General features: G+C 42.4%; 1 protein-coding gene across 1 annotated transcript in view; it reads right to left on the bottom strand.

The window, feature by feature from the left end:
* Positions 1-12888, bottom strand: part of LOC124776702 (espin-like) — a 485149-nt gene that overhangs the window by 68634 nt on the left and 403627 nt on the right. The window contains exon 10 of the mRNA XM_047251812.1: positions 8608-8752. Within this exon, the coding sequence (XP_047107768.1) occupies positions 8608-8752 (145 nt within the window). The remainder of the gene's footprint in view (positions 1-8607; positions 8753-12888) is intronic.

The raw sequence follows: 12888 nt of genomic DNA, 5'->3' as shown, positions 1-12888 counted from the left end.
GCAGAGAAAATCCCCAACACGGTCGGGAATCGAACCCGGGACCCCGTGATCCATAGGCAGCAACTAGACCACTAGAACACGAGCTGTGGACTATAGTGTGAGAAGTGAATGTTGTACTTATTGTACGTACATTATCACCGGGTATTTTTATCATTTTACTTAATTAGTAATTGCCAGAGTCATGGTAAATAACTATAGATTTTTCATACAGTGGAAGCGAAAAAGTGGAAAACGTTTTACATGTTCGTTCCATGAGCATGGAAACAATTCGCCTCCGGCGTGGGTTCCTATTTCTTTTATCTATCCAATGCCTTCTACGCGTATTAAGATTTTTCAGGGAAAATTTCGGTATACCCTGTATGTAGTGCATGTCAGTAACACGGGCTCTTCTAACTCTTCATGAACTGTTAACAACACAGAGGAAGGCTTTCCGGTAAGTCACTGTAGGGAAAGGATCACAGTAATTCTCTGTATTCATAGTTTTGAATGGTCTTACGTCCACAGTCGCAATTTTATGAAAACTGTGGTCATTAAGCAGTCTTTGCAACGGCTGAAGATGCTTTCAAATAAACTGAAACGTGAAACTCTTGAAACTCTCATTCTGGAAGCATCCCCCAGGCTGTGGATAAGCCATGTCTCCGCAATATCCTTTCTTCCAAAAGAGCTAATTCTGCGAGGTTCGCAGAAGAGCTTCTTTGAAGTATGGAAGGTAGGAGACGAGCTACTGGCAGAATTGAAGCTTTGAGGACGGGTCGTGAGTCGTTCTTGGGTAGCTGAGATGGTAGAGCACTTGCCCGCGAGAGGCAAAGGTCCCGAGTTCAAGTCTCGGTCAAAAGTGATAAGTGTTTGGTCGAAATCAAGATAGTACTGTTGATAGATATGGCATAGCAAAGCGGTTATTCACGTTGGGTATAATTCACATCTATAACTTATTTCGCAGTATATGTATGCACTATTTTTTCAATAATCAAAAAAACTGTTCAAATGTGTGTGAAATCTTATGGGACTTAACTGCTAAGGTCATCAGTCCCTAAGCTTATAAACTACTTAACCTAAATTATCCTAAGGACAAACAAAAACACCCATGCCCGAGGGAGGACTCGAATCTCCGCCAGGACCAGCTTCACAGTCCATGACTGTAGCGCCCAAGACCGCTCGGCTAATCCCGCGCAGCTTTCAATAATCCTAGACCTTTAGGAGGACTGGGAACTGGGATGAATTTGATGTCCAGACCGCTAGGTCACCGAGATTTCACCTCCACGTCAGCGAAAATGTAGCAAATATTTCGATATCTCGAAGTGTATTAGTCATACCAATGTTAAGTGGGATACCCTGAATCTTACTTGTTGAAATTTCGACCCGCCTTCACTTCCTACAAATTATCTGCGCACTTCCTTCCAAGTGAAGTAATATTCCAGGTTAGTTGTTGATGAAGAACTGAATCATTGGTAATAAAAACGAAATCTAACAGAAAAATCCAAGAGAGCTTCTCAAAAACTCACTGTAGCGAATAACATTAGAAGATAAGAAAATTTAAAAAATGAAAGTAAAAGGGGAGTTTGAAATAAGAGACCCTTCCAGCACAAGTGTGGACAAGATTATTAGTTTATATGCTTCATGCAGAGTTTCCTTTGCGTTGAATATCGAATTGTTCATTAATTTATTGTCTGTGAGTGTAAAATTCATGTCTCAGACGTCAAGATTTCAAAAATGCGTTTGAGGGACATAACAACATCAGAATGCGGAATATCATTCGCGGTGTAGTAAGATTCCGATAAAAGACAATACTTTGTCGTAGGTCACTCACTGTTTAGCTAAATGCAAACTTCAGTTTTCTAAGGTTCATTGTAAAAAATTGCTCTCGACTTAAGAGATCAAGCAAACTGAGGTTCACGGATAAGAAGCGGAATCCCGTTCGTTTCAGGCCACTGCAGTTGGCTTTCGCGTAGTTTTGTCGCACGTCTGCAGTGGGACACCGCTGTGTTTTCTTATAAACAGCCACGCCCCATTCTTTGCCACATGGTAGCAGCAGCAGCTGGGCAATTTGTTCCGTCTCGGACCGCTTCAGTGTCACTGTGACTCAGACGCGACACAATTTGCGGCATCTGTGTCAACGGCTCCATGACTGCACAAGCGGTGAGAAATGAAAGAGAGGGATTCTGTTAAATAACTAAATTTGTCCACCAAGTGCTTATTGGCAAACTGTAATTTTTTTGGGAACTATTTCTATTAATCTTGCGCTATGAAATTATTTGCTGACAATGTATTAAGGTCTGTTTATCCTGGAGCTGAGGGCTTATTGTACGAAGCTAAAACTAATTTGGGCATCATGACGTCTCCCCAACGACACCACATTCAAGCTGCTCTTAAATAATCCCTGGACCTAATTTTTAGCAATAATTTTTAAGGTACTGTAGTGACAATTTCAGCGCACATATTTCATTACATAGTTATCTGGACATTCCGTGTAACATAATACAGATAATATCGTTATTATGTGTATTGTGTCAACTTTTATATAAAAACAACATCTAGCCTCAGTGTCTACCATATTATCTGCTGTAAATTCCTAAATGAAGGAGAACAGGAATAATTTCAGTTTATTTACGAAGCCATTTTATCGGGCTTTAAATCAGAGGGAAGTCAGTCAAAGGCTGTTGTTAATGTATTATTTTCTCATACGTTGGAGCAGAATTAATTCGCAGAAGCTACTTCTCATATTTACTCCCATTTGTAAATACTGTTGTATTCGGGATACGGGTTGTTTCTTGACTACAAGATAAATAATATAATAATCATACTGCGAGGCTGATTTTGCCAATTTAGTTAACTATTTGCCTTCGAAGCGTTTAGAGTGTGCACCACATACTAAACGCACTGAATACTTTTATGGCATGAATAATTTATGTCTCATAGGTGTAGAAAGGTAAAAGTGCCATAGATTTTGGAGAAAAGGCTGAATTAGAGCAATAAATATATTTAAAGACCTCTGCACTGAACAAAACTTAGTTTATCGTCATTATTGCATCACTCCTGCTAGAAAAATTAATATATTTTGTGTCTTCAGCCTTGAGTAGAACAAAATTTATTCTTTTGATCAAGGCAAAATCTTCAAAACATATTACTCAAATAAATAAGGACCCATGTAGTGAACTTTCTTAAAGTGAAATTACCTCAAGGAAAGTAGTTAGGGGATGTGAAAGGTTACTCTTATCCAAGAAGCAACACTACGCAGGATAGCCGAAGAATGGAATATATGTATATAAAAAAGCAGGCGCAGACAAGGAAAACTTCCTTCAACGGAAGAGATTGGTATCAAACAACCATCATCATCTTTTTCCTTATTTACCGGCTAGGTCATCTGACCTGTTCTGATTTGACAATCCACTTTTTCCTGGGACATCCTACTGAGAGGAAACAACGAAGCTAATTTTGGGACGCGATATTCATGCATTCTCGGCAGAATTTGAACACTTTATTTGGATACTCAGTAAGTTTGCTCCTAAAGAATAATGGCGCAAAGTTGCAGAAGAAGTGTTCGATGCACGTCTGCAACACAGCATAGCAAGTAAGAGAAAGCAGATCATGGCAACTGCGTAAGCTATGCTACAGAGAATAGGTATGAGAAGGTTGATTTAATTTTTAGTAGGAGAGTAGAGATGTTTTAGCAGTAAATATAGGGGGTGGACAAAGATTTGGAAACACCAGAAACACAGCACATTACCATATCTAATAGGGCGTAGGAAAACCGCTGGAATTCAAAACAGCTTCCACGCATTCAGAATGCATAAATACAGGTCCTGTGTGATTTTCAGGAGAATTGTATACTATTGTTCCTACAAAATAGTGGCAAGTTCAGGTAATTATGATGGAGGTGAATAGGGACCATTCACACTTCTGCAGAAAGCAAATCACAAATGCTCAATAATATTGAGATCTGGTGACTGTAGTGGCCGGGAGAGATATAACAACTCATCCTCCTGCTCACGACATCAGCCCTGGACAATTCGGACGGCGTGAGTAGGGGCCCTGTCGTCTTGGAACACAGCATCATCCATGACGAACGAGTGTTGTACCATGGGACGGAAGCGATCATCCCAAATGATTACCTAAAGCTTGTCAGTAATGTGACCTCGGAGAGTAACATTGAGCCGGTGGAATATCACAATATGGCTGCCCAAGTCATCACCGGAACCATCATGTTTCACTCTTGGGACGTAAACTTGGCCAGAAGCTGGAAACAGTGTGAAACAAGACTATTCCGACCAAACTAGTTTCTTCTATTGTTCCATAGTCCTGGTTTTATGACTCTGGCACCACGTTTTTCCGTTTCGCGTATTTACATCACTAATCAGTGGTTTTGGAATTGAAGCTCGTCCTGCAATTCCCTGAATATAGAGCTCCCTTAGTGTTGCTTTTGTTGTTTATAGGTTTCGCATGTGGTACTTTCAGTTCTGCAGTGACTTTTGGGCTGCAGTGACTTTTGGGCTGCAGTGACTTTTACAACTGTCGTCCTCTTACTTCTCGTCGCAATCCTCTTCAACGTTCGTCTGTCACGTTCACTCAACAGACTTTCGTTTGCTTTGTGACTTAGTGGATGATTTTTTCTGTTTCTTCTGCACGCGATATAAATATTCGATACAGTGGTCTTGAAACACCAAACACTTCGTCTACTTTGGTAACGGAAGCACCTCCTATACGAGCATCAACAATTTCCCAATGTTCGAACTCGATTAGGTCCCACATAATGCTGTCACATCTACGTCTACACAGATATTCTGCAGTTCACGCTTAACAGCCTGGCAGATGGATCATCGAACCATCTTCACAATAATTCCTTATTATTCCACTCTCGAACAGCGCGCGGAGAAACGAACACCTATATCTTTCCCTTATTTTATTATGATGACTGTTTCTGCCTATGTAGGTCGGCGTCAACAAAACAATACCGCATTCGGAAGATAATGTTGTTGACTGAAATTTCATGAGAAGGTTCCGCTGCAACGAAAAACGCCTTTCTTTTAATGGTGTCCATCCCAATCATGTATCATGTCCGTGACACTCTCTCCACTATTTCGCGATAATACAAAACGGGCTTATCTCCTTTGAAGTTTCTCGATGTACTCTGTTAATTCTATCGGTTAAGGATTCCAAACCTCGGAGCAGTACTCTAAAGGAGGACGGACAAGCGAAGTGTACGCAGTCTCTTTAGTAGATCTATTATGTCTTCTAATTGTTCTGCCAATAAAACGCAGTCTTTGGTTTGCCTACCCCACAACATTTTCTGTGTGTTCTTTACAATATATATTGTACGTAATTGTATTACCTAGGTATTTAATTGAATTTACGGCGTTTAGATTTCACTGATTTATCGTGTAACACAAGTTGAACGGACACCTTTTAGCATTCATGTAGATGACCTCACACTTTTCATTATTTAGGCTCCCAATTTCCGTACCATTCAGATATCTTTTCTAAATAGTTTTGCAATTTGATGAGTTTACTAGACGATAAACGACAGTATCATGTACAAACAACCTAAGACGGCTGCTCAGATCGTCTCTTAAATCGTTTATATAGATAAGGAACAGCAGAGTGCTTATAACGCTGCCTTGGGGAGTGCTAGAAATCACTTGTGTTTTACTTGATGACTCCGTCAGTTACTACGAACTGTAACTCCTCTATCCGGCCGGGGTGGCCGAGCGGTTCTAGGTGCTTCAGTATGGAACCGCGCGACCGCTGCGGTCGCAGGTTCGAATCCTGCCTCGGGCATGGATGTGTGTGCTGTCCTTTGGTTAGTTAGGTTTAAGTAGTTCTAAGTTCTAGGGGTCTGATGACCTTAGAAGTTATGTCCCATAGTGCTCAGAGCCATTTGAGCCATTTGTAACCCCTCTGACAGGAAATCACGAATCCAGTCACATAAGTGAGACGATGTACCATAAGTACACAATTTCATTACAAGCCGCATGTGTGGTACAGTGTCAAAAGCCTTTTGGAAATCTAAAAATACGGAATCAATTTGAAATCCCCTGTCAATATCACTCAACACTTCGTGTACGTAAAGGGCTATTTTTGTGTTACACAAGAACGATGTTTTCTAAATCCATGTTTAGTGCGTGTCAATAGACCGTTCTCTTCGAGGTAATTCATTTCGAACACAATATATATTCTAAAATCCTGCTGCATATCGACGTTAGTGATATGGGCCTGTAGTTTTGTGGATTACTCCTACTACCTTTCTTGAATATTGGTGTGACCTGCGCAACTTTCCAGTCTTTGGGTACTGATCATTCGTCAAACGAGCTATTGTATATGATTGCTAAGTATGGAGCTATTGCATCAGCACATTCTGAAAGGAGCTACGTAGAACGCTGTCGTGACAACGACTGACACATGCAACGTATTGAGACATTGCTGGTCGTGCGGAAGCGTTCTCGCTTCCCACGCCCGGGTTCGATTCCCGGCGTGGTCAGGGATTTTCTCTGCCTCGTGATGACTGGGGGTTGTGTGCTGTACTTAGGTTAGTTAGGTTTAAGTAGTTCTGGGGGACTGATGACCATAGATGTTAAGTCCCATAGTGCTCAGAGCCATTTGAACCTTTTTTTTTTTTTTTTTTTTTTTTTTTTTTTTTTTTTTTTTGAGACATTGCACGGGTGCCGTTCGTGGTCAAATACACCAGCGTAATCTCCAGGCTTGGTTAGGAACTGCATTTGTGTTCAAGCATGCATTTCTCACGGTGTTTCCATATTGGTGTCTAATCGCTGTAGGCAGGGTTAGAGAACATTCTACATCTACGTCTACATCCATACTCCGCAAGCCACCTGACGGTGTGTGGCGGAGGGTACTATGAGTACCTCTATCTCCCTTCTATTCCAGTCTCGTATTGTTCGTGGAAAGAATGACTGTCGGTATCTACATCTACATACATACTCCGCAATCCACCATACGGTTCGTGGCGGAGGGTACCTCGTACCACAACTAGCATCTTCTCTCCCTGTTCCACTCCCAAACAGAACGAGGGGAAAATGACTGCCTATATGCCTCTGTTCGAGCCCTAATCTCTCTTATCTTATCTTTGTGGTCTTTCCGCGAAATGTATGTTGGCGGCAGTAAAATTGTACTGTAGTCAGCCTCAAATGCTGGTTCTCCAAATTTCCTCAGTAGCGATTAACGAAAAGAACTCCTCCTTTCCTTTAGAGACTCCCACCGTAGTTCCTGAAGCATTTCCGTAACACTCGCGTGATGATCAAACCTACCAGCAACAAATCTAGCAGCCCGCCTCTGAATTGCTTCTATGTCCTCTCTCAATCCGACCTGATAGGGATCCCAAACACTCGAGCAGTACTCAAGAATAGGTCGTATTAGTGTTTTATAAGCGGTCTCCTTTACAGATGAACCACATCTTCCCAAAATTCTACCAATGAACAGAAGACGACTATCCGCCTTCCCCACAACTGCCATTACATGCTTGTCCCACTTCATATCGCTCTGCAATGTTACGCCCAAATATTTAATCGACGTTACTGTGTCAAGCGCTACACTACTAATGGAGTATTGAGATATTACAGGATTCTTTTTCCTATTCATCTGCATTAATTTACATTTATCTATATTTAGAGTTAGCTGCCATTCTTTACACCAATCCCAAATCCTGTCCGAGCCATCTTGTATCCTCCTACAGTCACTCAACGACAACACCTTCCCGTACACCACAGCATCATCAGCAAACAGCCGCACATTGCTATCCACCCTATCCAAAAGATCATTTATGTAGATAGAAAACAACAGCGGACCTACCACACTTCCATGGGGCACTCCAGATGATACCCTCACCTCCGATGAACACTCACCGTCGAGGACAGCGTACTGGGTTCTATTACTTAAGAAGTCTTCGGGCCACTCACATACTTGGGAACCAATCCCATGTGCTAGTACCTTAGTTAGGAGTCTGCAGTGGGGCACCGAGTCAAACACCTTCCGGAAGTCAAGGAATATGGCCCGTCTGATACCGTTCATCAATGGTTCGCAAGATATCTTGTGAAAAAAGGGCGAGTTGCGTTACGCAGGAGCGATGCTTTCTAAAGCCGTGCTGACGCATGGGCAGCAACTTCTCTCTCTCAAGGAAATTCATTATATTCGAACTGAGAATATGTTCGAGAATCCTGCAACAAACCGATGTTAAGGATATTGGTCTGTAATTTTGAGGACCCGTCCTTCTACCCTTCTTATATACAGGTGTCACCTGCGCTTTTTTCCAGTCGCTCGGGACTTTACGTTGGGCAAGAGATTCGCGATAAATGCAAGCTAAGTAAGGAGCCAATGCAGTAGAGTACTCTCTGTAAAACCGAATTGGAATCCCGTCAGGACCTGGCGATTTATTTATTTTCAACCCATTCTGCTGCTTCACAACCTCTGTGTGGGCTCTAATCTCTCTGATTTTATCCTCATGGTCTCTTCGCGAGATATACGTAGGAGGGAGCAATATACCGCTTGAAAAGACTCGTTAGGCAGGAGACCGAGGATTTGAAAAAAAGGGGGTGAGACGCAAGAGAAGAGAGAGCGGGGTTGAGTAGTGAATGAGTGAGTGAGTGTAGGGGCCGGACGGACCTGGAGGAGCCGCTGCTGGGCCGGTGCGGCAGCGTGTTCCTGGCGTTGGCGGCGGCCACGGCCTCCTGTGCGGCGCGGGAGGCTTCGGCGTCGTCGCTCTCCGAGTGGCCCAGCTCCGACGGCGAGGCGCTCGACACGCCCGACTCTGCAACAGAAACACCACACAGCTCTCATCAGCTGCCGCTGCCACTGCTACCCACACTGGCGAGCCGCTCGGGTTTTGCCAGCTAACAACAGCGAACTTCAAGGGAGAAACAGGATGGCGAAACGCCTTTCAGCAGTCTCACTTTCCAAATTTTATTCAGCAACCAGTTTCGGCGACATATTGCGCCATCTTCAGGCCACTGTGCATAGACAGCAGTGGTAACACTTTGACATACATAACAAGAGGAGGCGGTGCAAGTCTTATCCACAGCGGTAATATGTAGGAACTTATAACAATACCAAACTGTACAGGGACTAACATCAAAGTTAAAAATAAATTAAGGGATAAAAAAATAGTAACGATTTCCGAAATGGAATGTCTCATGCGTCTAGCTCCAACTAGCATTCCGCTGTCAAGGCTGTTAATTCGCGTCGTACAACTGACAGCACCGCCAATGTCCTCCGCTTTTATACCTAGTGTAAGGTATTCTAACGCCTTCTGTATTTGTGCATATCGCTACCTCATTCATTTTGTCACCTCAGTACATTAATAAATAATTTCACTATCGATTATGGAAGCGAAGTCGATACCGACACCTCACCAGAAATATGTATCAAGTTAATTCATTCTTTTTTTTGTTATGTATAATACATATTTACGAAAACAGCGCAATATTGTTAGTTCCTTTAAGAAAACCATATGTCCGAAGTTGAAACCCGTTCGATTCATCATTTTGCTACAGTTACAGCAGCTAAATGCTGTAGATAATAGGTTTCATGGGGGATCAACTCGTTTGACTAATTCCGAAACTGTGTCATGTATGGCCAAAGGAAGCTTTTGAGTAATATTCAAATTCAGTTAACAGAATTTCTTCTGTGATATAGAAGTAGTTACTAAGGAGAATATTTTTCAATTTGTTTTTAAATTTTTACTTTCCTGCCTGTCAGACATTTTACATCACTAGGTAAGTGATCAAAATGATTTTAGCAGCATTGTGCTCCCCTTTTTGTGCTAAAGACAACCTTCATGTGGAGTCATGTCATTTTTAGCGTGCCGGTTCCGGGCACGAATCCACCCGGCTGATTTGTGTCGAGGTCCAGTGTGCCGGCCAACCTGTGGATGGATTTTAAGGCGGTTCTCCGTCTGCCTCGGCGAATGCGGGCTGGTTCCCCTTATTCCGCGCCGGCCGGAGTGGCCGTGCGGTTCTAGGCGCTACAGTCTGGAGCCGAGCGACCGCTACGGTCGCAGGTTCGAATCCTGCCTCGGGCATGGATGTGTGTGATGTCCTTAGGTTAGTTAGGTTTAATTAGTTCTAAGTTCTCCACGACTGATGACCTCAGAAGTTAAGTCGCATAGTGCTCAGAGCCATTTGAACCATTTGAACCTTATTCCGGCTCAGTTACATTATGTCGGCGATTGCTGCGCAAACACTGTCTCCACATACGCGTACACCATAATTACTCTACCACGGAGACATTTGGGGTTACACTCATCTGGTATGAGACGTTCCCGGGGGTGGGGGGTGGGGAGGGGTAACACTGGGGACCGAACCGCACAATAACCCTGGGTTCGGTGTGGGGCGGTGGCGGGGTAGACTGCTGTGGCCTGTTGTGGGATTGTGGACCACTGAGGGCTCGGGCGGGACGAAGCCTCTCTGTCATTTCTAGAACCGCAGTTCAATACTCAATACACGTATCATTTTTCCTTCTGGTATTGTAGTATATAAATCATTGCTCCTCTGTTAGAAAAAAATTACGTTTATTCAGTAGACGGTAGAGGACTAAACGTCATGATTAGCGCGTATTACTGAAATACAAACACACCATCTGAATAAATATTACTGTGCAATAGATATGCGAAGATAAAGAGACTCGCACTGTACAGACTATCGAGGAAAGCTGTATGAAACGAATCTTCGAAGTGAAGACTACACAATAACATTTAACTTTAATTCCATCCGACGTCTCTGTCAAAAGAAGAAAACACCACAAAGAACTTTTATTTATTGCACTTGTGAAGTAGCAACTAAAATTTCAACCGGGACTTGAAATCACTGAGCTCCGTAAAGAAATCCAGATTTAGAGTCCTAGTTCCGGCAAATAGTTTCTGTTGTCGTTTCAGTGGTATATTAAACTGACAAAAATAAAAATAAAATGTTGATTTTGTTCCTTAAATGTATTTATTTATTGTCCGTCTTGTCCTCAAAATAGTGGAACAAGATTACCAGTTTCAATTGTGGTCTAGCGATTCTAGGCGCGCAGTCCGGATCCGCGCGACTGCTACGGTCGCAGGTTCGAATCCTGCCTCGGGCATGGATGTGTGTGATGTCCTTAGGTTAGTTATGTTTAAGTAGTTCTAAGTTCTAGGGAACTGATGACCACAGTAGTTAAGTCCCATAGTGCTCAGAGCCATTTGAACCACTTTTCTTTTTTTTTTTTTTTTTTTTTTGCGAATTGTGTTAGCAGCAAAGCAGTAATACATTAAACGTCGTGCACTATGCGGCAGTTTTGCACGCATTTCGGTATTTATGACATTATGTCTCCGGAACTACACGTGGTATAATGACGTAATTTGGGAAGTGCATTTATCAGAAGTGGATACTGCCTGCGAAATTTATTGTGAATACAGTTATTAGCACAGAAGTAATAAATTTAAACGTCATGCATGATGTGGCAGTTTTCTATGCCTCAAATTAACTATGACGTATACCTCCTACACTATGATATGTGGTTCTTACCGCACACCTTTTCTTGCCTGACAGTAGTTAATCGTATGTCTACCAAGTTTCGTTGAAGTCGGTCCAATGATTTAGGAGGAGATGTGGAACACACACACACACACACACACACACACACACACACATCCATTTTATAATATGTATGGATTTATGGTTGCTACAAACAATTTAGAATGGAAAGCTGCAAAATTTATTGCAGAGTTCACTTTCTGATAATTAATTCTAACAAGCGTCATCCATATATAAAAATCGCAAAAATCGTTTTGTGTTAAGTTGTTGTTTAGCGAATTCCTCTATGGTATGTATGCACTCAGTTCCTATAGCACTATAGCATTCACTCTTTTTAATCCTTCCAAGTCTATTCGAGATATAGGCTAAACGTTTAGTGTATGCTGCTATAATTGCGGCTATCATGTGTTGTCTGAGTGCGCGTATTTAATAACGCCAACGATGGTTTCTTTGTTGTCTACATATCATGTCATATCTGTGGTTTTATTTTAGTATTTCAGTTGTCTAGCACGAGGACAGAAGCCAAGCGAGATTCAGAAGTGAAGTCTGTTACGGATGCCGACTTGCGCGTTAATAAGAGCGTGACAGGGAAACTGGGAAGGAACTCTTAACAGGCTGTTGCAGTGGGGGAGATGGGAGATAATGTGCGATCAAATATCGGAGGAGTGACGAGAACAATCGTAGTTATTAATCTTCCGAAGAACATGTTTTTCCTTTTAGAGTTATCAAAGGGCCGCTTCGGGTAGATGTAAACCCAAGAGTTTAACGTGTTCCAGGATTTGTCGCAGGCAGCAGTAAGTGCATTAGTTTACATCCGTTGCACAATACTGATACCTGAAATGAAAGAAGTGTCAATGGATGAGAAAAAAAACTGTTTCTAATATTTGAGCCAGAGAGTCTTTCGCGATTATGGGAGGATGAATAGTATGGGCTATTCGGGAACTGTTCTTATTTGCGAATATTATGCGAAAAATATTCTGTAAGTCGAGGTGACGAGTCTTGCAGAAGAAGTTAAATAACACTTAATTTGCAGACGATTTGAATGTGAAATTTTCCAACACTGTGCACTCACCTATGAAAAACAGACGGTGTTCCTCGTATTATATTCCCCCTAAATTTTTATTCTGTTATCTGTATCAGTTCAAATGGTTCAAATGGCTCTGAGCACTATGCGACTTAACTTCTGTGGTCATCAGTCCCCTAGAACTTAGAACTACTTAAACCTAACTAACCTAAGGACATCACACACATCCATGCCCGAGGCAGGATTCGAACCTGCGACCGTAGCAGTCGCGCGGTTCCGGACTGAGCGCCTAGAACCGCGAGACCACCGCGGCCGGCCCTGTATCAGTTCAGGTGCTACAAGTCACCATATTACTCGGCAGGCTTT

Source organism: Schistocerca piceifrons, chromosome 2, assembly GCF_021461385.2.
Source record: "Schistocerca piceifrons isolate TAMUIC-IGC-003096 chromosome 2, iqSchPice1.1, whole genome shotgun sequence".
In the NCBI taxonomy this organism is placed as follows: domain Eukaryota; kingdom Metazoa; phylum Arthropoda; class Insecta; order Orthoptera; family Acrididae; genus Schistocerca; species Schistocerca piceifrons.
The sequence above is the reverse complement of the archived record's forward strand: the minus strand, read 5'-3'. Positions and strand labels throughout refer to the sequence as shown.